Below are 26,697 nucleotides of genomic sequence, written 5' to 3'. Positions count from 1 at the left end.
CACTAAATAACCTTTGTAACATCAAAAAAAGTATTAATCTATATTTAATTTATACAGTGAAGATTATGCAGGGTCTGCCAAATAATTTGCTATAGCCTAAAGTATTTCGGTACTTCACTGTGCTTCTAGGCATTGATAAAACCTGTGAAATTTTTTCGTATCCATCTCCTGACTGTGCCCGTTCATAACTTTATCCCGGAGATCTTTTGACTGTGCCTTGCCACCCATAGTTGATTGTTTGCTTCAGTTGCACTAGCAAGGCCTGAAATGCTCCAGGAAAGCTATTAAAAATGCAGCTGAGCTATTAAAAATTACCACAGCTGATCACAGTTGAAAGTCAAATGTTTTTGTGTGCCATTGAGAAGGTGATTAGCTACACCTAATTGAATTTACAAGTCATTTTTAGGAGGGGGTGATCCTTTTTCCAACTCAGTGATTGTTTTTTTTATAGTTTTTTTTCTTACATGTTGGTGTTATATCTTTCACTTGGATGTTCTAAGTTGCACTGAGTAAATACAGCTGGTTAAAACAAAAACTGTGTTCGTCTTCATTTTAGGCTGCAAAGCAACAAAATGTGATTATTTTAAAGGGGTCATAAAAATAACATTATTTTGTGTATTTGATGTAATGAAATGTGTTTATGCGGTTTAAGGTTAAAAAACACATTATTTTCCACATACTGTACATTATTGTTTCTCCTCTATGCCCCGCCTTTCTGAAACGTGTCGATTTTTACAAAGCTCATCGGTCTGAAAAGCGAGGTGTGCTCTGATTGGCCAGCTATCCAGTGCGTTGTGATTGGCAGAATACCTCAAGCGTGTGACAGAAATGTTACGCCCCTACCATATTGTGATGCCCTGTCCGGCCGGAGCGACGAGACAAAAACATTAAAACCCATTATAAACGAGGCATTTGTTGCATCCAGTGGGGATATAATTACGGATTATAATGACTTAAACTGTCTTTTTACGCATTGCATTGCGCCGCGTTGTGATCGGAGATATGACAAACAACAAGTGCTACTCTACACTCCCCAAAAAACTCACGTTTGAATCGTCAGTGGCAAATTCTTTAAATATAAAAAACGTACTTACAGTCTGTGAGTCAGAACAGCCGGCATTGTAGTCTACTCTACCAGGATCAGGAAACAGTCCTCCATAAAATGCACTGGACACATCTGAATATTTGAGTTAAACTGTTCTGGAACAGTGTTGTAAATACAACTTAACTACTGATTTCTAGTCGTGTCCTCTTTTGGAAGGCCAAACAAAGTAGTTTCGCTTTCACAACGAAACAGCGTCACACACTGAGGCCTAGAGTGAGCGGAGGACGGCGGGCTTGAGAACGGCGCGGCCGGCGGATTCGACGAAGGAGCGTCCGGCGGGCTTGCGGCAACCACATGTGACGACCCCGGGCTGGACTCTGCTTCGTCCACGGTGAAAGCCGATCAGGCGATTGACAGCGCGAAGTTGATCTATTTCCTCAGCGACCAGCACGGATCAGCTCCAGGCATGATGAAGCGGATATCGTCCTCTTTTGGAAGGCCAACCAAAGTAGTTTCGCTTTCACAACGAAACACAGCGCCTTCACGACATGGCGGAGGCGGCAACAACAATACTACAGCGAGAATAAAAGTTACGCCTTCTTTCTTTGCGTGAACATTTGGGCGGCGTTATGCAAATCTTCCCACATCGTGACGTAGACATGTGGGGGCGTGTTAGAACGAGCCGTTTTAAGTAGGCGTGGTTGACTCTTAACTTTTATAAAGAATATCTCTTTAGATTTGAGACTTAAGTCTTTGCAACTTTAAAGATCTTCTTTATGCACCAAGAGCTTGTAACACTCCAAAGAGAAAGGAAAAATTGAAATCGCATCATATGACCCCTTTAAAGGGGGGTGATTCTTTTCTATACCCTTTTCTATATCTGTGAATTGTTTTTATTTTATAATAGATAATTACATAACATCGCCAAACGACCATGTGAAAAACGTGAATAGCTTGAGCGGACTGTATAACAGACACTGGTTATGGCCATGTGATCATCTATTTTGGCACCGGAAGCCAAAAGTGTCATTCACTTTTCAGAGATGTGGAGGGATCTCACCTCTTCTCTGTGAGGGCTGTGCGACTAAAGTGAAGGATGAGCTGATGAAGAGGGTCGGGCTTTGTTTCCTTTTCCTCTTCTTCCTCCTCTTGTTCCTCCATCGCTTTCTATATCAGTGAGGAAAAACAAAACAAAACTCTGTTACTAAAATTTTACTACAAGGACAAACCAAACTAACAGGAAATGTATTCCACCCAATATCTTTCATGCTAAAAAGCAACAGTTATTTCTGGGAATGTGGAAGCACATACAGACAGGTCATCAATCATTCTGTCCTCAAAGGAATATCCTTCGGTTTGGATCCAGTTTCGCTTATACCCATCCAGGAACATGTTACATGCTCTATGCCTGAAAGAAAGACAGCATACATTCATATATCTTCTCCAATCCACCCTTTTCTCTTTAATTAATTCTATGAAACAGACTGACTAGTGCAGAAACATGTACTTATGCTGTATGATTGTGAACTGTCAGGCATATATGATTGTGACCTGACTTGGCTCACCTGGGCAGGTTGTAAAGGGGAGTCATCCTAAAACAGGCTACCACCGCTCTACGTCGTTGCTTTGACAGCAGTTTATGCCAAACCAACTTTTTGGACTTGAATGGGTGCTCAGTCTGAAAAAAGAACTGCCTTAGGACCGTTTTCAGATTTTAAAGGGGTTGTTCATTGCGATTTAACTTTTTTAACGCTAGTTAGTGTGTAGTGTTGCTGTTTGAGCATAAAAATTATCTGCAAAGTTACGAAGCTGCAAGTTCAATGCAAACTGAGATATCGTCTTTTAAAATTCTGGCAGTTTAATGCCTACAAAAACAGCTGGTAGGGACTACAAGACGTTACTTCCCGGGTTCGTGACATCACAAACTCAGATAAACTCCACCCTCGGGAAAAGGCAGCAAAGGGGGCGAGGCCATGCTGTGCTGCTTTAGAGAAGAGGAAGAGAAAACTAGAGGTGCACTTAAAAATCTATACATATATGAATCGCGATTCTGTCTTCTAATGATTCTAATGGATTCACAAGTTTCAAAATCAATGTTCTAAAGCAGCGGTTTTTAATACTATTCCTCGCGAATCCAAAATCAATGTTCTAAAGCAGAGGTTCTTACTGTTACTGATACTGTTCCTCACGTCCCCCTGCTCTGCACACGCTCTGCATCTCTCTCTCTCAGCTCCAATAATGAACTGTTCCAATTATACACTTATTTTCACATAGCTATGAGAAGCGTTAAACATGGACGAGCGTGCAGTTGCCATACTGTATTAAAGCTTTAATCAGGATAAAACCGTATATTGAAAGCTAACATAAGCAGTAGCATTTACAAATAACAGCGTATCTTAAAAGTATGAGACAACAACAAACAAAAAACATAGGCCTACCATTAAAAGCCATGCTTGCACAGGTTCTGCATGATCCTCTTCAATAAAATCCTCTGCTTCTCAATCGGGCACAAACTGATAAGCGATATTAACAATGCCATTGTTTACAACACAACCGGAGCACATGCCGCTGAGGAAAGGGGCGGGACGTTTAGATGCGCACTAGAGGCGGTTTAGCCAATCACAACACACTGGGCTAGCTAACCAATCAGGGCCCATCGCCTATTTCTAAGCGAGGGGCTTCATAAAAGAAGGAAATTATCAGGGTGTTTCTGAGAGAAGGGACAGAGCGGTGTGGAATAAAAGGTAAATGTGAAAAATAATGCGTTTTTTTTTTTTTTTTTTTTAACTAAGCATTAACACATGTTAGATTGCACACCATAAACACAATCAAGCCTAGAAAAAAAAAAAGTGAACCACCCCTTTAAACCACATATGGAATGGGTATTGTGTCGTTTAGGTTAACAACTGAAGCAATTTGAGTCAGATACTGAAGTATAGTCGCAGTGTGGATGAATGGTCACCAAAATGTGCATTATTTGAGTTGCATTAGGAGTTTTAAACCTTGGAATTCAAACTCACCACTTCAATGTGGTAGAGAACTGCAGAGACCTCTTGAACCCGCTTCACAACTTTCTCTGGGGCATCTGCATCTTCTGCCTTTCCTGCCATTTCCTTATACAGTGCCATCTGCCAGCGCATAGATGGGTTATCAACCTGAGGAGAGGTAGCATTCAGATTTCTGCAAAAAACACGTTTTAAAAAGACTTTTAACATCAGACATGCACTTACCTTGCCCTGGAGGTGCAGGTTATTTTGCAAGAACTCTCTGACCTCCTCATTTGTGTCTTTCTATGGGTCAACAACACAACAGACATGCTCACTTTACCTGTTTAGTGACCAACCTAAAGTTTAAGTGAAACATTATTACATCATCTAGGCTTGTAAGATAGGCAAGATAGATAGAGACATACAGATATTTGGTGACTACACTACCAAAGAATAGCGTGTCTTGGCCAGGTTAATGAGCTCCTGGTCTGCAGGAGAGCACATGTTAAGTCCAATGGGAAGCATTTTCTTCAGGGCTGCCACAATGAGGGATGTTTGAACAGAGTATCGATCTCCTCGTCTCTGTTTCTTGGTACGCTCCACATCCGAGCCACCAGCCTGAGATGACAGTAACATTCAAAGCATGACAACTGACATAGACATCATGAAATAACTTTCAATGAGACCTTATGGCTTCTTGTGAGATGATTTTCATATTGAATGATGCGCCAACAGATTCTGTTGACCACAAAATAGACGTCCACCTCAAGACTGTACTGTCATTTTATTGAGCAAAAACCAAAACTTCCTGTTCCCTCACCAGGACCTAGACAACTAAACGGACCAATCCATCCTTACTTGAAGGCATTATTTCAGTCATTAGATTTAATTTTTAAGTTAGGACTTATTTAGAAAATGAGTCATTCTGATTAATAGGGTCATTAAGAAGGAAGGAAGGGTAAATGTTCAGGGTTGCTTTTTATCAAAATAGACAACAATCGTGGTGCTTAGTGGGGAAGACAAGTTGTAGAAATCTCAATACTTACTTAACAGAGAGGTGACAGCATCAAAAGGGGGAAAAATAATTCAGCTGCAACATCATCTTAGCTTAGGTACATAATAGAAGCAGGCACTATAGGTGCATCTGTACTGTAACATGTCAGTGCCGTTTATTACACTCCATGCATTGTCTGCAAGGACGTGCACTGTCATAACATGCTCAGCCTCAGTGGATGGATGAGGAACTGCAATCCCACACAGTAAAACTCACTCAGTGGAGTTAATTATAATACCAAGGGGAAATGATTGCTTTTGACTCATTTTGGGTTGCCAACCTTAAAAGAAACCCAACTCATAGAAGCAAAGGAAATCATTTAAGTAATCTTGATCACACACGTCCTGTTTGCACCAGTTTTGCCCCTCCAAACAAACACTTTCCCAGTTTTAGACACTGGGCCTCTTTCAGGAAACATGAGCAAAACATATTTTATGTAACTGATTTGAATGCAATAGGTATTCTTGCTTATGCTTCATTAATGAGACCCATTGTGTGTGAGAGAGAATATACTCTAGTTGTTTAAATCTGAATTGGAGTACTGATCTTATGGTCTTCAATTTTTTTAAAATGAAAGTTGATTTTTTTTTATTTTATAGAAGTTTGCGTACATGTTTTTGTTGAGCATCATATTTGATCGACTAGCTCACAGAGCTCAAAGAAAGAAATAAAAATAAAAATTATGGATAATCAAGTAAACCTAATTTGCTTCAGTCCATCTTAAAATATTACTAAAATCAAAAGTTATTCCTATGTTTACTTTATAAAAATCAGTAAAGTTTTCATAGCAAAAAGCATGTAGTAGTGTATACAAGAGGTTTTTCAATCTTGACACTGTTGATAATTTAGAGGCCTTAGAAATTTGTGTATTAAATATGATACAGTAGACTTGAGGGTTAAGACCACTCAAAATGAAATAAACATGGACTTTGTGTGGGTCTCATACCTTGGACCGACATGTCCTTGTCTGGATCTTAAGGGCTCTGGTATTGGTTTGGATTTGGGTCTTGGGAGTCTTAAATGGACTTCAACACTGGTCTGAATAAAATAATCCATCTATTCTTGTTGTGGTGGTACTCAGGATTCATTTGAGCTGTAGACCACTGCAAACGAATGTTAATGCAACTGAACAATTAAAGTCAAGTTTTACAGGTTAATTAGTTCTACAATATGCAAATGTAATCCCTTTTTTCCACAATCCCACCTCAATCATTTGCTTTTGATTGCATCAGGAGTCATGGGTTAAAAGGGGTGGATGGGGAGACAAAAATGGAACAATATGGAGATGTAAGCCACTGGATATAAGTACAGGAACAATTCCAGTTAAGGTGGGATTAAGTAGGCACACATGAGAGGATGGACTCTAAATGTCCCCCTTTGTCAAGGAGGATGTATGACGAAATATACATTGAGGTCAAATTCCTTCACATGAATCCAGTTTAGGAAATTAACTGAAATACAGTTTGAATCGCTTGAATCGTTCGGACCCTGTGCGACGGCTATGGAATCAAGTGCCATGAGCCTGACTCTACAAAGAGATCTTTCATCAAACGCTTCCATTCAGACTCCCCCCTCACACTGGCACAACGACGGGCGCCCTATGGCCCATGTGTCCATGGGGATGGAATGATTCTTGAGACTGAGTGGGCTAATCTTTTCTTCTGCATGACAGTAGCCATTTTACCCATAATTCTTGTATTGTATTATCTTAAATTCACATTTTAAATTCTGTATCTATTAGAAATCTGATCCGTTAAGAGTACTACCATTTTGGGGAAAAAACAACAACCATTATGCTATCTAGCAAGACGGCTATCCACAAATGAAACATGTAATGGAGAGCGTGTTATTTCTATCAACACTAGCCTTGTCAAACAGTCGAGAAGTCACAGTTGTGTGTGTGTGTGTGTGTGTGTATAGAGTGCCAGTGTGTTGGGGGGGTTGATGAAATGCCCCCCCAGATGTGAGGTGCCATGCGGTAGCACAGCAGTCGTGCAGACAGAGAAGCTAACCTCAGAGTCCCCGGTCTAGAAACCCACCAGCATCCAGATGAGAAAAAGAGGGCAGGGCACAGTCAGAGAGAGAACACCATTAACACTGTCATCTAAATCCTGCAAAACGCATCCGAAAAGCACTTGCCTTTTTGACTAAGAAAAAACGCAACGTCTTCAGAAAACGCATGAAAGCACAGCATACTTTACCTTTGATGTGGACCTTGATGCCAAAACAACCATTCACTGTTGGTTTATTAACAGTTTAAAAAAATTGACAGAGCTGAAATTAAATATTAGATGAAACACTTCAACTGATTTTTTTTTTTTTTTTTTACAAATTCTTTTACAAAAAACAAATTTGAGAAATGTTGGCAACTAACTGAAATAAGTTTAAATTGAAGTAATAAAACTGAAATAAAAATAAAGCTAAATTATATATATATATATATATATATATATATATAAACTAATAAAAATTAACTACTAAAACAAACTTCAAAATACAAAAGCAACTTCAAAATCTTAATAAATACTGTAATAGTACATGAATCATTCCAGAGTAACACACAACTATTATGTAAATGTAATGAAGGAATTAATGTATGAATGAATGAATGTAAAATTGTCAATATACAGTATAAACTAATATAAAGATATGTTAATTCACTCAATAAAAAATACTCTGACCACATAATCAAATATTGAAGTAAATCATTGATCAAATATGAAAGTGTATGTCCCATTGATTGTACCTTTCAAAGAGCCTCCTCACCTTACTCATTTTGCTCTTGCTGTCAGCAGTGAGAAAGGACATATTATTAATTTCGTTCATCACCACAAAGTTTTGCTCCTCTCGCTTGAAATTCTGCAGAGAGAATGAGAAGATCAGTGAGGTACACAGAATTGTAGGTTGTCGTTTTCGAATGTCATTAGTTGCGGTTTCAATTTATTTATTTATCACGACTGCTGATACTGAGAGTTGCGATGTGTTTTTTTTTTTTTTTCCCCAATAGTCAGACATTTGTCTCTTACATGAGATTTGGACCAGAAGATGAAGACCTCTCCCACCATGCGGAACAGCTCCTCAGCATCTGGGTCCCGGCAGGTCAGCCATCTTGCTCTAAAACCCATGTGGCATTTAAAATGTCAAGACAGTTAAAAATTAATCCATTAAAAAAAACCTACACAGGAACCACAAAATACCTGTTGTTATCCACATAGCGGATGAGAAGAGGGTAAAGCGCATACAGGTCCCTACAGAGAACTGCAAATTCATCTCTAATAGTTCCTTCCTCCTCGTCCCCCTCAGACTTCCCCTCCATGCGCAGGTGCTCCTCCTCAGCCACTACTTTAGCCGTACGCTTCTTCAGCTTCTCCATGGTGGGAATGAAATGGGATTTGAGCATCTCTGGTTTGGCTCGGCTTACAATGGGCTGGGAGAACACTGGATCGAGACAAGGATATTATATGTTGAAGAACCTGATCTGAAACTAAAATACAAGCACAGACTTGAGAATGATAACTTCTCATACCCGCAAGCCTCTTCATCCAGGAAGCTTCGTCAATTCCCAAGTTGTTGATCACAATTTTCATGATACTTCCCAGGAGCTGGTTGAGATGATCGGAGGTGACGTCTGTACACAGCTTACCCTCCAATTTGGGAAAGTTCTCCACTCCTCTCTCCCACCAGCGGGGCAGATAGTTACACAGCATGGGCAGGGTGACCTCTATCACATGCGGCATTTCAGTGTAGCGGGCCCCCGATTCAGCCAGGTCCCCGATCTCTTTCAATAATATGTCTAGCTCAGGAATGTCACACAGCTCATGGACATGGTTTGGAAGGCCCAGGACTGTGAAATATTATTACAATTTAAAATAACTTTTTTAATATATGTTTTCAAATGTAATTTATTCCTGTGATGGAAAAGCTGAATTTTCAGCAGCCATTACTCTTCAGTGTCATGTGATCTGAATAACCATCTGATATGCTGATCTGGTACTCAAGAAATATTTATCATCATCAATATTGAAAACTGCCTAATATTTTGGTGGAAACTGTGAATTTTTTTTTCTGAATTCTTTGATAAAGAGAGTTCAAAAGAATAGTATTTATTTTAAAATCTTAGAATAGAAATCTTTTGTAACATTCTAAATGCATTTTATCATCTTTTAAATGGTAGCGTAGCTGCAAAGAGAGGACTTACTAGCTCGTTCTCTGGGTGTCTTGGTAGTGTACACTGAAAATGCATTGTATTCATTAAGATGGGGCTCCAGGTAGGCCACAGGCATGGCTGCAGCAAGATGAGCAAGACATTCTCCAAGTGCTGGTCTATGCCTAATGTAAATATAGAGGAAAGCTATAGAAACCTCAACCACAGTCACATCACATACAGACTTATACTCACACACAAATACACTCTAACGGACCTCTCTGCATGAGGTGTTTTTACAGTTCCAGAAGAGTAGATACTACACGTGATTCGGTAGCAGGACATCTGCAAATCATCCACTAATAGAAGCAAGAGGAGACACATTAATTTAACTACATAATTTTAAAACTATAAAAAAAAAGGTTTATGGCGCATTTAGTTTTCAAAAAAGTCCTTACGGATAACATCATCTCCAAATTGGTGTTGAGCTATGTGGTCAAACAGTGAAGTGAGGACAGGGAGCAGAGCTGTTGTGGTGTAGTTAATATTCTGGGACACGCCTTTCACCGGCTGAGAGACAAAATACAAAAAGACTTGTGCCATGCAAAAACAATGCTGCAAATGAACCTTGTCTTATACAGTAAGTATTACTTGAGCTGTACCTGATTGCCTTTGGACACTTTGCCAAGTTTGAGGTTCTCCACCATCTTTTCGATGTCATCAGCTGCACTCTCAAAGAACAAACGCAGCCCTGCTTTTACAATCTCGGGTCCGGATTTCATCACAGTTCTTTTAACGTCAAAGAAATGAAAAAAAAGACATTTAACTGCTGTGCAACCTTTCTCCACTTTGACTGGAAATTCATTTCAGCGACTTTCAGTACCTGGCATCAAGTGACCGTGCAAGGATATGAAGGCAGTTGACAATAGCAGGTGCATCCGTACCTGTGAATCACAAATAGATGGTTTTACATCAAGGACAGAAATTCAGTTTTTGTTTTTTGACCCATAAACACTTTTTAGATCAATGGCTTTCAAACCCTGGGTTGCAACCCTCAGGTCGCCAGGATTATTTAAGGAAAATGTATATATGCATTTAACAAAGATCAAGACTCAGGGAAGAAGGAAACAGGAACCTTACCTTTAATAACTAAATTATTGTTAATAAAAATATTTAATAACTAATTTATTGTTAGTAAAAATATTTTATTATTAAATATTAAAATATTGTAATAATATTTGGGGGGGGAAATTTCTTATAATTTTTTTAGATTAGATTACCAAATTAGATGCTCTACTTGATGCTTGATGGAGATCAACACACAAAAGGAAAGGTAAAACATTCAAAATAAAAGCAGTAAGAAAACAGAAAGGAAAAGTGATGGAGGACAGCAGAGTAGATATCTTACCAAAGAGAAACACTCTGTGTCGCACCAGGGCAGACATCTTACAGAAGATGCTGATACCGAATTAAAGGAAACCAAAGAAACATGAAGAATGAATATGAGAGAAGTAGGAGAAGAAAGCAGCAAGAGGAACATGATGAAATAAAAGGTTTAAAAAAAGTTATATGAAATATTATTTAAAGTAACAAAACACATGACATAATAAGATTTGGTCTTGTATTTGACATACACATCATATTGGACTGGTAAAGTGTCTGTGGTTGTTACCTTGCAATCATCTCTTTTTCCTTGTTTGAGGCATGTCCACCACTGCCCAGGATTTTGGCCGGTGTGGAAAGGAAATAGAGGCAGTGGTTTTTAAAATATTGATTTATCAAAGGCAAAAGAATCTGAGGATGACAGAAAAAAAACACACAAACAATATTTAGTCTTGTGCTAATATTCAAATGCTGAAAGATTTCTTTTGCGTATAGACCACGAGAGACTTACCTTGGCAAAGAACTTGATCTCTTGTTCGTGTGGAGACTTTTCCACACGGCCGCTGCACACAACAGCCTCTGTAAACACAAATGTCACAGGAAATTTAGTTAATCTCAGTTCATACATAAATTCATGCAATAAGGATAAAGAACAAGGTTAAAAGATAAAGAAAGTTTTACCAAGATGTGCTATGAATTCCTGGGCAATATCCATCCACTTTAGCAGCTTCTGTAGGAAGCCATACGCAAAGCGCTTCTCAATAGATGAAATGTCACTTTCCATATCTTTGAGCCCTCTGGACAGAGATATTTTAGACAATCAGAATTATAGCAATTACATTATTTTGGAGTATATATGCGTTTTTAGTGGCTCCTGTACCTTGTCACAGCATATCCATTAAGCTGCAGAAACTTAAGCAGCTCATATGCCTTCTCCCTATCTCGAGCCTTTTCTTTAGCTGTCAGTGTGTCATAAGGCACAAGCAAAGGGTGTGCCCCGCCCCCTAATTCAAAATACATTAAGAGAGATGTTGATGAACTAAAATGAGCTTCAACTAAAAAATACAAATAATAACACAGCAAAACCATTTTAAAAAGTTGTTTACTGATGAGACATTAGAGAAATGCAAACCTTTTGCTTGTAACTCCATTTTCTTTTTGCGCCCCCAAGTATTGTGGTAGTTTTCTGCAATCTGCTCTGCCATGGACTAGATCACACAGTGTGCGGTTAGCCATGATGCTCTCTATTGTATTGAAATGATGATATTGAACTAAATGGGAATGTGCATTTGCACTGTGTACCTGCAGCTCTCTGGATAGTGTCATGCCTGAGATATCAATGGGCTGAGGGCTGTAGCCATGACTGGGGTCATAGGTCGCCTATGAAAAGAAATGAATTATGATATCATACTCATATTAAGAGTATCAATTAATATATGTAATTTGTCATTTAATATGAGAAACAAAAATCACAAAACATAACTTAGATACAGCAGTATGTAGCTAGTATTTGGTTAGTATCTCAAGATATGTTTTCACTCTGTCCTTACCTGTGCAGTCTGTGAGATCTTGCGAGCTGTCTTCTTCTCTGTTTTCTCATCATCTCCATCTCTGGCTTTGTCCAATGTCCACTCCCACGCAATCATGGCCTTGATGGATTCTTTAATGGGCCAGCGGTAGATTTCTTTATCCTAATGCAAATATTAATGAATTAAAACATATGAAGTCTGAGAGAGTCAAATATCCCCTTTTCTGTGTCTTGTTTTGGACTTTTATGTTGAAATTTTGATACCTTAGTTTCCTAATGCCTTTCCTTGTTGTCTGTTTGCAATGCCTTTAGTGACTTATTCATTGATTTAGGTCTTGGGTGTGTTTAACTGCTGTTCTCAGCTTTGGTTCTTGTTTTGCCTTGTGTTTTTGTTCTGTTTCTAATATGTTTTTGGTTTATCTTTGTTAAATTTGTTTATTCTACACTTGGATTTAGTCCTCCCTTGCTTCTGACTTAACCATAGTCACAGAGAGGGTGAACATCTAATATAATATTATGTCTGTTACCTTTTCAGAGAACGTTTTGTAAGGCCTGAGCATGGGATGAGTCTTGGCATTTTCGTCCAGCACCTCACCAAAAGTCCAGTTGTTTTGAATCTGATGGATTATAAGGCACTGGTAAGACTCTTACACAAATAAATAATAAAAATCAGACAGGAACCACCCATAACATACTACCAACCATTTATCAACACCCTAGCAACCACACAGAACCCCCTAGCAATGTGTTATAAATAAATATGTAAACAAATAATAAAATACATACCTTTTCAAAAGCCCATTTGTCATGCGTGTATTCTGCATATCTGTTGATGAAACCGTCCAGCTTCTCAGGAATGATAGTGCTATAAAAAGAGAACATTAAAACAGCATAAGTAATTAAATATTTTACTTTTTGTATATGTTATTTCTCTCACTAAAAATAATAATTTAATAATTAAATGTACTTGGTGGTATCCACAGGTTTGGGGTCAAAGTTGCCCTCAGCATCGACAGAGGCCTTTTTCTCCGTTTTGGAGGAGTAACTGGCATCCACATAATCAGGAGAAATCGCTCCAGCAATCGCACATATACAAGGCATGGCAATTTTGAATAGCTCTGCATCAAATTTCTGTTGGTAGACACAAATTAGAAAAGCTACAATGTTACTCTGTCTGTTCACTCCATTTTGGGACAGAATAACACTCTCAAACAGCTCAGTAACAGCATCTTCTGTATTTATTACACAAAAGAGGGTGTATTCCCACCTTGTGAGCCAGAGATTCAAAAATTCCCCAGAAGAGTTTACGGGTCAGATGAAGCTCCTCCTCTGATGATACGCCAAAGTTAGCCCAGCCATTGGGCAAACAATAGTACTTCCAACAACGCTCATAATGATTAGTAAGCAGCTGCAAAATAATAACACACAGATGAGATAACTGTTGAAACCAGTTTAAATTAATAGTACTGATGTGTGATGATATAATGCCATACCTTAAGGGGCATTTTAGCATACTCGTTCAGAATCGGCACATCAAATACCAGCCGCCTGAGGAGGTGCTGGAGCATGGAGGGATGCAGGTACCTGTAACGCAAACATTACACAATAAGCAAAAGGATGTTGAATCACCAGTAAAATTATGAAAATAATCAGCTAAGCTAAACATGTTTTGAGTGCACACTTGTTTTACTGCTGTTTGCTGCAGTGCATAACACTCACCTGCACAAAGACATGAGGCATTCCTCAATTACATCTCTCTGAGCTTTGGTAAGAGAGCGTCCTCGGGACAGCCTGTAGATGGTGTGGAGCATGGAGTCAATCATGATGGCACGGTGGTCCGTGCCGGCAAATAAAGGAGCACATTTAGTGATGAGAGGAAGCACTGCGGAGCACAGATAACGGTTCAGAGCCAGGGCCATTTCTGTAGTGCTGAATGCAGCCTTAGAGAAAGAACAGGATAGTAATTGTGACAGAGTACTGCAGACAATTATGTACATAGAATGTTGCAAGCTAAACTTGAACCCACATTTCTCATGTGAACACCACAGCTCAATTGTATCTCATATCATTTGAGTGCAATCACAGACAGCATTTTTCTTAGTGAAGAAAGATACAGATAAGAAACAGATATCTTACTGTGTCTAAGGAAGCTGCTGCTCTCATGTCAGGCAGGAAGCCCACTTCCAGTACATGCAACAGGAAGTCCTGGTTGTCAATGCCATAAACTCTGTCCAGGAACAGGACCATTGGTGCTTTATGATCGGGCACAAAACTGGCAGACATCTTTGGCTCAATGATACTGTTATCTGAAATATAGTGAGTAAAACAGGAAGTGTGAGAATGTTAAGAATACATGCATGTATCTACAAGCTCTTAACTGATCATTACCTTTTCCAAAAGCAGGTATCTGGAATGACAAGCTGATCACACCAACCAGATCCTCAATAGGCACCAGAGACCTAAGAATGGCCCTGATTCTCAAAGCCTCACCTTTACCAGCTTGGATCAACTATACAAGACAGGAAGCATGAGACATTAAATTAAGCAGATTTCATTTAATATCACTCAATCATTGGCATACAAACGCACTTACATGCATCTCAGGTGCACAGCGACCCAGCAAATCAATGAGAGCCGAGTAAAAGGACATGATGGCATTTCCCAGGTGCACTCTGTTCTCCTCATGCTGTTCCTCACCTCCAAACCTGACACAACATATACAAGAAACACTGAAAAACCTCTCTACATACCACTGTGAAATCAAACCGTAACAAAGCATCACACGGGGTGACTTTATCAGGATAAAATGACTTAATTATACCACACGATAATGTAGTACAGAGATGCTTTGCACTCACATGGGGAAGCGTCTGTCTTTTTTAACAGTGGGTCCATCTCTTGCAGGATCCTCTGAGATCTTAATAGCTTCTTCAATGGCAGCAAGCAGACCGTTGCCCCCTTCTCCTCTCAATGCGGGACCAAAACACTCAGGCCTCCTGATCAGCAGTCGAACCACCACGTTAGCGTTCTCCTCCACACTCTCTCCTGAAATGAGAACGTTATACAAACTGTATATAGCTATACCATAAATTACTATTATAATTTTTTTTATGTAGTCATTAAGACTCTCACAGTAACAAGCAAACCAGAGCATACAGCATCTAATGTATGCAAACTACACAGTCTCTTCTTTGTCCAGTTAGTTAAAACCATCATCACATCATAAATACAAACCATTAACAAATACAGCGAAGCGCAGGAAATCCAGATACTTCTCGCCTCCACATGGATTCCACCCAATATCTGGGTAACCTTTTGATAAGAGCATAGGGCAGCTCTGCAGGCCACAACCTGCCAAGTACTTCACCACCTGCATTAACAGAGACAAAAAGAGTTTTCTGGGGGCCACAAAAACTCTTCAAAAATGTTTTCATTTGTACTTTAGGTTGACACACCATCTCTAGGTCTTGCTCTTGGAGAGCCAGGGCAAGTTCATTGTTATCGATACAGGATGCAGCAGCAACATCAAGAGGAGTAGAGCCACGCATTCCTGAAAAATTGTTTACTGGTTGATTGATGCGGCACTAAATAATAAACATTTATAGCTGAATATAACAACATTTAAATTAGATTTACTTCAATTTTAACTAGGCTAAACATAAAAGCACATACTGCAGATGAAAAGTTATTAAAAATGAAAGCTTAAAAAGGTGAGTTTCTTTCAGAACCAGGCTTTACCCAGCCCAATCCCACTGTTCTGCAGGAGGTAGCCCAGGTGATCAAACATTGAGCGCTGATTCTGTCTGCTGATACGGCAGAAATAACACAGGAAACGACAGCAGTTGGTCACCATTCGAGGAAATCTGATCTCCTGCTCAGAGCAAATGCAAACGCAAATTAAATGTTAAAAATCTTTCAAACCAATCAAATGTTTCAACATCACATAAAAATGTGACTTTTAAAAACGGCATACCTTGGAATCTCCACCTCCGAGTACGTTCACCATAACCTCCATGACCGTCTCATGCATTCCCAGAGCTCTCATCAGGTTGGGGTGCTGGTAGAATACCCTGTTGCTCATAATATTTCTGAAAGAGAAAGACAGAGGATAACTGCAACTCCAGGATGGTGTAAATTTCTGGCAGTGTAAGCAGAAGGTATCTACTGCAGTTGCTATAGTTACTTATTGAAGTTGAAGGACTTTTTTAGGATGCAATCATGCACTCACCCAATACTTTGGATCATCAGCCTTTCTTCTTCAGGCCCCATCTGTACGATGAGCAGGGAGCGGATCTGTCCCAGACACTCCAGTAGCTCCATTGTGTCTTGCACAGATACTGCATTGATAGTGTAGGCTTTGGGCAATGCTCGGATCAGCTCACCCAGGGCGTCATACTGCCGGTGTAGCAGACTGAACATGAGTCGCACCAGCTCAGGGTTCTGAATGAAAGACTCCTGAGCCCAGTGGATCATGGTGTGGGAGATCAGCTCCTGCAGAGTACCTGTGACACAAGAGCAAAGGGTTGTGTAATTATGCTATGGAAAAAAAAGTCTAATATGAAACGCTGAAGTTTCATATGAAGTAAAAATAATTTACTGGGTTTTTTATCTTCTTCAGGTTCAGGCTCAGCCTCCGGCTTCTTTCGCAAGCTCTTAACTTTCTCCACTAGTCTCAGAAGGCGACCATGGAGAGAGGTGTCTACCTCCTCTTCCTGCTCCTCCTCTTCAATATGAACCCCTATAAAAGAGAAGGATAATATATGTGACTCCCTACATTATGTTTGAGAACAGTGACTCCTTAGATCTGAGGTTTAAAAAAAATTGTGGAAACAGGAATGATGTTAGTAGCAACAAACAAGGACTAATTATATTGGTCTTCATATGAAACAGTGACAGTATATGTTCTCTGAAAAGGGATTATTCTGTGTGGTTAAACTGACCACAGTGAGCCAAAAGGTCATGGTGAAAGGTCAGCAGGCCATTCCGGACTCCCTCAGGAACAGGGCAGTCTACCTCCTCTGGACTGTTCTTAAAGCGCATCAACATGTACACCTAAATAAACAGTGTAAGTGTAAAAGTTAGCCCTTTTTTTCTCTGGACAGAAAATGCAGCCTTGGTATATATAAAGCTAAAAAAGCTTTATAAATACCAAGGCTGAATTTTCTCTCCAGAGCAGCTGAACAGTACCTGTTCCTGTGGAGGGGAGCGGAATTCACGGGTCTTGCGGGCCGTTTCTGCAGCGCTCATCGTGAAGGCCTGCATGAGCTCATTATATCGCTGTCTCTGATTGGTCTGCACCTGGTTGACAAACCTGTCCGAGAAAGCGAAGATGGCTTCCACTCTGTGACGCAGCTCACAGTCACAGAAATATTGCAGGAGAGTACACATCTAAGGATGAGAAAGATATAAAAATCAACAAGTGAGAGAAATACTAATACATATGAAAGTCTTCAATCAGTAGTACTTCACCTGAAGTTTAACAGACTCGGGAAGCTTCATGTGCAGCAGTCCCTCTCCCACATCCTCCTCTTCCTTCACTTCTGCCTCTACTGCACCAGTTTCTTTCTCATCTTCTCTATATGTTGTTTTCTCTCTATCCGTTTTTTCCGCAGCATGTTCATCCTCTTTCCCTTCCTTTCCCACCTGCTCTTCATTTTCCTCCTCCTCAGGTTCGAGCTCATCTTCCTCCTCTTCCTCAAGCTCTTCTTCCTCTTCCTCTCCCATTCCTTCATCCAGCAGCTCTCCCTCATTTTCACCCTCTACTTGCTCCTCTTCCTCTTTTACCTCCATTCCTTCCTCTTTGCAGACCAGCTGTTGCTCGGGATCTTCAATTCTGGCGGCCTCCAGTTCTTCTCCCGGGTTCTCACCATCAGTGAAGACGGATGGTTCAATCAGCTTCAGGATGTGTTTGACGTCGTTATCATCAAACACGCCCATTATTAGCAGGGTGCTGATGAGCTTCAGAATGGGCACAAAGTGAAACTCAACGCTGCCACCAACGGGATCCCGCATGGCCTGCCCACCGTCCTGTACGGCTTCTGTAAGCATGCTGAGGGCATGGTCTTTAAGCTTCTACAGTACAGAAAGACAAAAAGGGTCAGGAAAAGAGAAATAAAGAAGCCAATTTTGTGGTAGTCTTCACAACAAGACACCAATCTAATTTCCTCCACCTACCTGCAGAGGTATGATGGGGCTGAGGGTGTAGAGGTCTGCATTAGTGCCCACAAACCCAGTTGGGGCAAAGTGTAGTTTGGGGCGTAGACAGGTGGTGAGGCCGACCCCAGGAAGCGCATGGGCCTTCTCAGCATCTGAATAGAGGGTGATGCTACGTGTGTCATCCGTCATGGGCACAATGAACTCCTTATTAGTCATGAGACGGTTGCGCTTGGCAGACTCGAGGTGCATGGAGATGAGCAAGTCGTAGTAGCCGCTACGGATTGGGCCGGGAAGGTAGGTGTTTTCAATGGCATAAAAGAGCTGCGATTCGTCAACGTGGCTGCAGAGGGCGTGTGCGACACGGTTGTTGCCCAGAGCGCATACAGAGCCATACAGTTTCAGTGTGTGGTAATGGAACGTCATTAGGTCAGTGCACTCTGACAGTTCCAGGATGTCAATGCACCTAGAGAAGAGAGGAAACGATAATTCAAGTTTTCAGTTTTGAAAGTGACATTTTTCATAACACCGAATTCTTTGATTTCAAAGGATCAAGGAATTTTTTTTTCTATTTTCTAATGAAATAACCAGGTTATATTTTCATATTAATGGAATACCTGTTTTCTTCTGGAATGTGCAGCGCCATCATAATAAGAGGCTCCATACACTGCACCTTCCAGCCCTGCCTCTCACTCACACGGCCAGTTTGAGGGGTCAAAAACTGATTAGGCATTCGGCTCCATATGACAGGTGTCAACATCTGGACATCCAACCTAGGAGGACACTGAGGTACCGGGTTCTTATGGTCGCTACGGAACATGGCCGCAGAGATGGGCATGATGTTCTGAATATAGAGAAGAAAAAGTGTAATATAAATGAAGAACAATTTACATTAAAGTAACAGAAATTACTTTAGAATGTTTGTACAATCAAAATGACATCTTTATCACGAGATAGTGACCTTTAGTTTGCCGAGTTCCACCTGTAACATGTTCTGGCTTGATGGCAAACAAAAGACAGCAGGGAAGAGCTTAGTATTGGGTTCCACCTGAAACAGAAAGAAATAGCTTAATGTCACATTAAATGGACATAAAATTATGGTGCTTTTAAGCATTTTAAATTTCTTTCAGGAAATTAAACATGTCAAAAATGTTGGCCCTTGTCACAGCACGTCAATATTGGCATCAATGAGTTTTCTACATAAAATATATAATATTAATATGTAATAATTTAAAAACAAACAGAATTCAATACAACCATTAAAAAAAATGGCCTTAACAGAATACATTTTTGATCATTACTTTATTTAAAGTTTATGTACTTTTGATAAATGTGTTAAATAAATATAAATAAAAAATGTATATTATATTTATTATATTAGATTAGATTCCGCTTGGAACACTACTGCAACCATGTAGTCATGGCAACACCCTGGCAACCACTCATAGCACAACAATGATATTTTCCACTCACATTTTCAAACCAGAGGGCGAATTCCAAATGGCTTTTTTTTGCCCTTGAAGGGCACTTCTGGAAGGGGATGCCATTTATAGGGACGTTCCAAACGAAAGTGAACAAACGAATCCCTTCACGAAGGGCCCTTCCAGAAATCCGTTAGCGAAGGGAACATGCGATGGTCACTTCACGGAAGTGATTTCCATTTGTGATCATGTGATCTTCGGTTAGGAGATCTTGCGATGCTTTTTAAAGCAAAGTTGGGGTTGATTTTGAGTTCACATACAAACATAAATAGAATAGGCTAATTAGGCTATTTTAATGTAAGACAACATACTTTTCGTCAGTGATAGAAATATGATTTAAGACGGTAGTGTAAGCAAGTTTAGTTTGAAAACGTTTAATAGTAAATAAGACACAATTAGACAATATTTGAATAAAATAATAATAAGAATATTTATTTGCAACAACTGAATGCTGCACGCACACGCAGCGTTGTCAAGGTAACATTTGGTCAGTCATTCCCTTCGCCAAGGGAGTTCCAAACGCTTATACGAGACAGTAATGCCCTACCACCCTTCAAAGAACACACTTCAAGGGCTCTGCCCTTCGAAGGGAGTAGGGCATAGGGATGCTCACATTCGCCCTGAAAATATAAAAATCTAGTTCTTTCGACATCTTAGCCTGAAAATGTACCTACAGTAGTTCCTTACGTAGTTGTCAGTTACAGGAATCAAGTGAAAGCTAATTTACTTTGACCACTTTATCTCACCTGGTAAAAGGCATTGATCTCTTTCCCGTTGGCTGTAAAGGTCATTAGTCCTGTGTCCAGGTCCACCAAGCAACCAATCACAAAGTCCTCTTGGCTGATGCGTGTTTGCTGTGAGCTGCTAAACTCTCCTCCCCACACCATGTAGCAGTTGCTGCGTTTTACACTGAGGAAAGCAGAGGAAAGACACTGAGATGTTCTGAGAAAAGTGATATCAAATGGTTTAAGTTAAGCCTGGGTCCTTACTCATGCATGCCTGTTCTGGTGAAAAATGTACTGAAGTATGTAGCAGCATGAATGGTCTTACCTGTCATGAATGTTGCCTTTATCGTCCCCAACCGTAACAGTTACATTTCTGACTTTACCAAGATCAAAGTGTGGGTCATACTGGTGGTAGTCAGGAGTGACCCACCCTACCCATACTCCACTGGGCTCCTGTCCGGCAAACACCCGAACTGAATAATAATACTGGTGGAATGAAAAGAAGGGCCTTTGTTACACATGACAACATTGTCTTGGATCAAAGTATTATTTAGATGAAATTAAGCAAATAATACAAAGATATTTAGTAAGGAAAAGATTCTAAAATTTCATCCATACAGTCGTTGTGTTTGAGATAATATCTGCATCATCTCGATCATCTGGGACAACATCCTCCATCAGACGAGGCACTGTTGGAACCACCGGTGGTGGGGCTATAAACGCTGCTTTCTTCGCTTTGGAAAAAAAGCTGAAAATCACAGATATTTTGTCATTTCAGAATCAAACGAGAGAATTACAGATCTCTCATCTACTGTATCTTTTCTCACCCTTTCTTTTTGCTCTTCTCTGTGGTGATGTCCTTCTCATTCTCGCCCTCTTTGTTGCCAGGAAGCTCTTTCGGGACGGATGGCTCTTTTTCTTTCTCATCTTGCTCCTTGCGAGTGGCTGACTTCTTCAGGAGCTCAAATTCAGATTCGGGGTCCACCTCAAGAGCCTCATCCTCAGGGATAGTGAGGGTTCGGGTGAGGGGAGAAGCTCCCACTGGCACCTTGAAGGTTTCGTGGAATTCTATTGACATGCTAAGTCTAAAGAACAAAAGGTCTGTGTTGGCATTCTGAGACCCAAATGTCCTGTGAGTCAGTTTCAGACAGGGGGCGCTATCTACTGTTCCATCCACAAGGGACACCTATTGAAGCAATTAAAGGAGAAAGGGGTCTGAGACCATGTTATTTTAGCATTATTTTTATACTATTATAGTATATACAGTGGGTATAGAAAAGAATCACCCCCCTTTAAAATAATCACATTTTGTTCTTTGCAGCCTGAAATGAAGACGGACATAGCTTTTGTTTTATCCAACTGCATTTACTCAGTGCAATTAAAATTAATCTAATATTTATATTTTATTTTATTTTAGGTTTGTTTTAATGAATGAAAATGATTTTTAATAATTTTAGTTTTCCTTAACATTAATATCACTGGCTTGAGAAAATGAAGAAAGACCTGCAGCTGAGCTGTGCAGATTCACATGAATTAATAAGGTATTTTCAGTGTGTTTTTACCTCAATATGAATGTGGTCTGTTGGCACAGGCACAAACTGTGGCAAGCTCTTGCTAAACCACATGGTAATATCTCTCTTCATGTTGATGGCGAAAGGCTCGAAACCTTCTTGCAGGCCACAGATTGTGAAGTAACGCAGGCTGCTCACATTCTGCCCAAGGTTGATACGACCCACCTGGGACAGCCCCAGACTGCATACAGGGATGAAGCCTGGTCAGGAGAACAGACATTATTAAATATAACAGCAGCAACTAATGTCATGTTTTGTGACTCTTATTTTCCTTTGTGACTCTCACCTTCTCCAATCTCAATGTCTTTGAAGGCCATCTCAGATCCAGAGTCACTGATGAGCATTTCTCCATTTAGAGTAAACATGATGTTCTGCTCCGTCAGGTCGATCATGCAGCCCACTACATCCCCAGACTGCCACTGCCGGCCAAACGGCTCATTCCCGATGTGCCAACGCTGAGCCTATGGTTAAAAATCAGTTATATTATATCATACAGTACTATTAAGTATCTTTTTTTTAAAGATATTTATATTTTACTCTGCATTAAATTGATCAAAAGTTATAGTAAACGTTACAATGTAACAAACTATTTCTATTTCAAATAAATGCTGTTCTTTTGAACTTTCTATTAATTTAAGGATCCTGAAAACAAAAATATTACACAGCACAACTGTTTTCAACATTGATAATAATAAGAAATGTTTCTTGAGCACCAAATTAGCATATTAGAATGATTTCTGAAGTATAATGTAACACTAAAGACTGGAGTAATGAAACAATATTACTGTTTTCACTGTATTTTTGATCAAATAAATACAGCCTTGGTGACCATAAGAGTGAATGACAGTATTATGATGATCCTTTCTTTGGTGTTGATATCCTAATCAAAACTAATACTTGTCAAGGTTCTTTTTAATATCTAATGTAAGCATATTGGTGCAATGAACGATTGTAGGAGGTTCTTAAAACAAAGAAGCCCCTAACAATGCTAATGAAACTGAAGTACCTTGAATCCATTGAAGACATAGGCCAGGTCATCTGATCCCAGCTCTCTGTCTGCATGGGCGCTTGGTCTTGCCCACCCAACTCTCATCTCTCCCACTGTTACCGCCTCAAACTCAAAGTACCATTTCCCCTGGGTTACGGCATAGGATTTCTCTGCCCTGAACACACGGATCTTATCACTCCGACCACTGCCAGCCCCATGTCCACCTAGAATAAATGGTCACAGAGGCTTTGATGAGTGAAATATTACAAATACAAAATGCATTGTATGACTAAGTTCCCTTTGAGGAGTTTGATTTAGTGAGTGATTAGATGGACAGACTCACTGCTCTCCTGGTCAGGTGGCTCAATATTGTAGCCATAGCCAATCAAAGTCCGTACAGCGGCACATACACTGTCACGATTGGTCTTTTTCGTCTTTTCATCCAGTAGATTGTATGGCACAAGACGGGGGTTGCGCTTGTTCACAATGTCCTAAAACAAGTAAAATCAGAAGCAAATGAAGCAAACCCTAAAGAACGATCAGGTATTAAAATGCTAATCTCATCGAATCTTCTAGTTATTATTATTAATATTGCATATCTTAATATTTTCAATCTAAATTAAAACTGTGTGTCAAAATGACTTGTAAAGGATAAGCCGTGCTCTGGATACATTTTTGCATTTCCCTATTTTTGTAATTTATTGTTGTTGTTTATATTTTTTTGCTCCTGAAAAAAGTGTGCATCCCTACCTGAATAATGCTGTAAGTCCAGCCTTGACGAACACGGTCTCGAGCCCAGACGTTGTGTCCATTTTCAGCTAGCCTTTCCACAAGTGTGTTCTGATTCGGTGTCAGTTTCACATGGTTGAGTTCCAGAGGAGCAGGTTTGTATCCATTACTTTGCATATACCTAAGAAATAAGCAGAAACTAATTTAAGTTCAGACAACATTATTTTGCTTTTGTTTTTGTCACTGAATTATGTATTTGGTTACTTACACTACTGTTCAAAAGTTTGAGGTCATTAAGTATCTTATGCTCGCAAAACAGATTTTTTAATGATCAAAAATACAGTATAAACAATAAAATTGTGAAACTTTACAATTTTAAATTTTCACACTTTTAAATAAAAAAATTTAATAATTTATAATTATTTAAATAAATGTTAATAATTTTTTTCCTGTGATGGCAAAGCTGAATTTTCAGTAGGTGTCTTTAGTGTCACATGATCCTTTAGAAATCATTCTAATATGCTGATTTGGTGCTCAAAAACATTTCTTATTATTATCAATGTTAAAAACAGCTTTACTGTTTAATATTTTTGTGGAAATCATGATACATTTTTCAGGAGCCTTTGATAAATAAACAAAAGAAAAGCATTTAATTGAATCAGAATTTTTTTGTAACAATGTAAAAGTCTTTCCTGTCATTTTGATCAATTAAATGCATCTTGCTGGTTGCTGAAAAGTATTAATTTCTTTAAAAAGAAAAAAAAAAAAAACCTTCTTACTGTCCCTAAAACTTTTGAACGGTAGTGTAAACAAACACTGTTTAAGCAATTAAGACTTATTAGCAGCTATCAGAATATTCTGTAATACTGACGTTTTAGGAAGTTTGATCCTCTTTAAGTTCTCCTCTGCTTTTTCATCACCCATACCTACATGACATCCTAAAGCCAGAAGAGTCCTATTGAGACAATACAGAGAAATGGGTTAATTAAGCACACAGAAACAAACATGTAAAAGCTCAGTATTTCACTCACTTCAGTGTCTCTCCAGACATTGCCAAGTTGTAGTTCTTCTCGGGCTCTGGGAGGCTCTGAAAAACTACTAGACAAGGATGCAGCTTCTTGTTGTCATCACGAAACTGAAAAGGTGGGGACAGCAGACCGACAGTATCGAGTATGAATTGATACAGAGAAAAATCAACAAAAAGTCACAATTTATATATTAAATATTTTAATTGTGCACATAGTATTTTAAAATAGTCATTATCTCCTTCAATTATATTTTTATTTTATGTTTTCATAGACTGACCGGTCCATAGGTCCAGCCCTGCTCAATTCGAGTGACGGCCCACAGCTCATGGCTGTTCTCAGCCAGTTTCTCTCTAATCCGCTCTAGATGAGGAGGAAGCACAATCTGCAGAAATAATGTAGATGGCAAAATCAATACAGCAGAGGTCATAAATTTATTAATAAATTCCTTTAACTACATTTTATGAAATCTCACCTGCACAGTGTCCACTGGGCAAGGAGTGAAGGCAGTGTGGGAAAGAGACTGGGTCGGTCCCAAAAGGTTCCGGACCCCATTGAAGTCATGCTTATACTCTTTAATGGGCTCAATACGCAGTCTATCTTTGGGCAGAACTGCCTCATAGCATGGGGCATAACCAGGAGGAGGAAGGAATTTGAAGTCTCCATGCCGCCCACCAAGGAGAAACCGAACTCTGATGGCAAAAAATTGGAACGCATTTTTGAATTTGTCCTATTTAGGTCAGGTCCAATCCGGCTCCAGGAGGGAATATTAACATTCGTTGAAATTAAAAGCTTGGCTCTTACTTGATCCCAGCTGAGAAGCTGACCGCAGGGAAAAAGAGACCATCCAGGTTGAAATTCTCGAACATGCCTTGAACGGGATGTCCATTGATCCGGAAGGAGATGCTAGGGATGCTCAGATCCAAACAGCAGCTCACCACATCTCCAGCCGCGAGAATGTGTGGATTGGATGATGACACCTGACGTGGTACTCGACCTGATGTTGAGAGCATAATGTTATATAGATGAGCTCAGTGGGATATGCGCTGGAACAGACGGAGGAAGGTAATCCTCACCTGTCCACAGATGTAGTCCATCAAAGCCATACGAGTAAAGATCATCTCCAACTCCATTGCTTCCCCATCCCTCTCCTCCTCCGGGGTAGGGGCTGTAACCCTCGGTCATAGCCCAGCCAACACGAAGGTGACAAGCCTGAGCGGTCAGGAATGGCTCCACATGGTCTACGATTAACTCGTAGTACCACTTATTATATTGTGTAGAGCCTTCACATGTACCCAGAAAAATGTTGGGTCTCATACTGCAAAACATCAAACATGAGCTCCATATGCCAAACAAACTAATCTACAGATCTCTTTTATGATATATAATTTGGGTTGTACTGAGTCAGACCTGGTGACATAATTGATGATGTTGGTCTGCAGGAGGAGATCACGCCCCGGAAGCAGATTCTCAGTGATCAGATTCTGATTGGACCTCACGGCAACACCGTTACATACGCATAAAGAGCAGAGGACATCTAGAACCTACAATGAAAAGCCACAACAGAGCACGTGTTCAGATACGATTAAAGACGCAGTCCAGAAAAGTTTCAATCTTGCTTATGAAAAGATATCAACCTTGTGATTGCGTCCATGTTTGTCCAAAAGCGCAATGATAGATTTGATGTGGTTTTCCTGGATGATGTTAAGCACCTCAGGGCTTTCAATAAGGATACAATACAGCACCTCCAGAATGCCTGCCATTTAAAATAAACAAGTATACACTACCGTTTAGAAGATTTTTTATTTTTAAGAAAAATCCTTTCACTCAGCAAGGACACATTAAATTGATCGAGTGTGACAGTAAAGACATTTATAATGTCAC

At 39.8% G+C, this 26,697-nt stretch overlaps 1 protein-coding gene across 1 annotated transcript in view; it reads right to left on the bottom strand.

The window, feature by feature from the left end:
* LOC107577624 (ryanodine receptor 1-like) overlaps positions 1–26,697 on the bottom strand; it is a 48,594-nt gene that overhangs the window by 19,562 nt on the left and 2,335 nt on the right. The window contains exons 9-71 of the mRNA XM_016263683.1: positions 26,451–26,569; positions 26,224–26,357; positions 25,890–26,131; positions 25,618–25,810; positions 25,289–25,505; positions 25,094–25,198; positions 24,820–24,923; positions 24,660–24,743; positions 23,810–23,969; positions 23,403–23,550; positions 23,078–23,283; positions 22,358–22,532; positions 22,063–22,271; positions 21,328–21,686; positions 21,119–21,248; positions 20,826–20,986; positions 20,522–20,684; positions 19,256–19,342; positions 18,912–19,138; positions 18,316–18,760; positions 17,611–18,213; positions 17,329–17,529; positions 17,082–17,193; positions 16,739–16,879; positions 16,370–16,643; positions 16,115–16,229; positions 15,880–16,012; positions 15,597–15,691; positions 15,376–15,511; positions 15,000–15,186; positions 14,735–14,846; positions 14,530–14,650; positions 14,278–14,447; positions 13,861–14,081; positions 13,635–13,725; positions 13,409–13,549; positions 13,109–13,272; positions 12,928–13,006; positions 12,669–12,758; positions 12,164–12,304; positions 11,916–11,993; positions 11,746–11,821; positions 11,494–11,617; positions 11,295–11,410; positions 11,125–11,192; positions 10,903–11,024; positions 10,639–10,688; positions 10,114–10,174; positions 9,893–10,019; positions 9,689–9,800; positions 9,508–9,589; positions 9,285–9,415; positions 8,613–8,930; positions 8,284–8,524; positions 8,113–8,200; positions 7,853–7,945; positions 7,099–7,113; positions 4,480–4,650; positions 4,276–4,335; positions 4,066–4,200; positions 2,611–2,723; positions 2,357–2,453; positions 2,106–2,212 (exon numbers count right to left, since the gene is read on the bottom strand). Of these exons, the coding sequence (XP_016119169.1) occupies positions 2,106–2,212; positions 2,357–2,453; positions 2,611–2,723; positions 4,066–4,200; positions 4,276–4,335; positions 4,480–4,650; positions 7,099–7,113; positions 7,853–7,945; positions 8,113–8,200; positions 8,284–8,524; positions 8,613–8,930; positions 9,285–9,415; positions 9,508–9,589; positions 9,689–9,800; positions 9,893–10,019; positions 10,114–10,174; positions 10,639–10,688; positions 10,903–11,024; positions 11,125–11,192; positions 11,295–11,410; positions 11,494–11,617; positions 11,746–11,821; positions 11,916–11,993; positions 12,164–12,304; positions 12,669–12,758; positions 12,928–13,006; positions 13,109–13,272; positions 13,409–13,549; positions 13,635–13,725; positions 13,861–14,081; positions 14,278–14,447; positions 14,530–14,650; positions 14,735–14,846; positions 15,000–15,186; positions 15,376–15,511; positions 15,597–15,691; positions 15,880–16,012; positions 16,115–16,229; positions 16,370–16,643; positions 16,739–16,879; positions 17,082–17,193; positions 17,329–17,529; positions 17,611–18,213; positions 18,316–18,760; positions 18,912–19,138; positions 19,256–19,342; positions 20,522–20,684; positions 20,826–20,986; positions 21,119–21,248; positions 21,328–21,686; positions 22,063–22,271; positions 22,358–22,532; positions 23,078–23,283; positions 23,403–23,550; positions 23,810–23,969; positions 24,660–24,743; positions 24,820–24,923; positions 25,094–25,198; positions 25,289–25,505; positions 25,618–25,810; positions 25,890–26,131; positions 26,224–26,357; positions 26,451–26,569 (9,580 nt within the window). The remainder of the gene's footprint in view (positions 1–2,105; positions 2,213–2,356; positions 2,454–2,610; positions 2,724–4,065; positions 4,201–4,275; positions 4,336–4,479; positions 4,651–7,098; positions 7,114–7,852; positions 7,946–8,112; positions 8,201–8,283; positions 8,525–8,612; positions 8,931–9,284; positions 9,416–9,507; positions 9,590–9,688; positions 9,801–9,892; positions 10,020–10,113; positions 10,175–10,638; positions 10,689–10,902; positions 11,025–11,124; positions 11,193–11,294; positions 11,411–11,493; positions 11,618–11,745; positions 11,822–11,915; positions 11,994–12,163; positions 12,305–12,668; positions 12,759–12,927; positions 13,007–13,108; positions 13,273–13,408; positions 13,550–13,634; positions 13,726–13,860; positions 14,082–14,277; positions 14,448–14,529; positions 14,651–14,734; positions 14,847–14,999; positions 15,187–15,375; positions 15,512–15,596; positions 15,692–15,879; positions 16,013–16,114; positions 16,230–16,369; positions 16,644–16,738; positions 16,880–17,081; positions 17,194–17,328; positions 17,530–17,610; positions 18,214–18,315; positions 18,761–18,911; positions 19,139–19,255; positions 19,343–20,521; positions 20,685–20,825; positions 20,987–21,118; positions 21,249–21,327; positions 21,687–22,062; positions 22,272–22,357; positions 22,533–23,077; positions 23,284–23,402; positions 23,551–23,809; positions 23,970–24,659; positions 24,744–24,819; positions 24,924–25,093; positions 25,199–25,288; positions 25,506–25,617; positions 25,811–25,889; positions 26,132–26,223; positions 26,358–26,450; positions 26,570–26,697) is intronic.

Source organism: Sinocyclocheilus grahami, unplaced genomic scaffold, assembly GCF_001515645.1.
Source record: "Sinocyclocheilus grahami isolate Dianchi unplaced genomic scaffold, SAMN03320097.WGS_v1.1 scaffold32.1, whole genome shotgun sequence".
NCBI lineage: Eukaryota > Metazoa > Chordata > Actinopteri > Cypriniformes > Cyprinidae > Sinocyclocheilus > Sinocyclocheilus grahami.
This window is presented reverse-complemented; position numbering and strand designations above follow the sequence as displayed.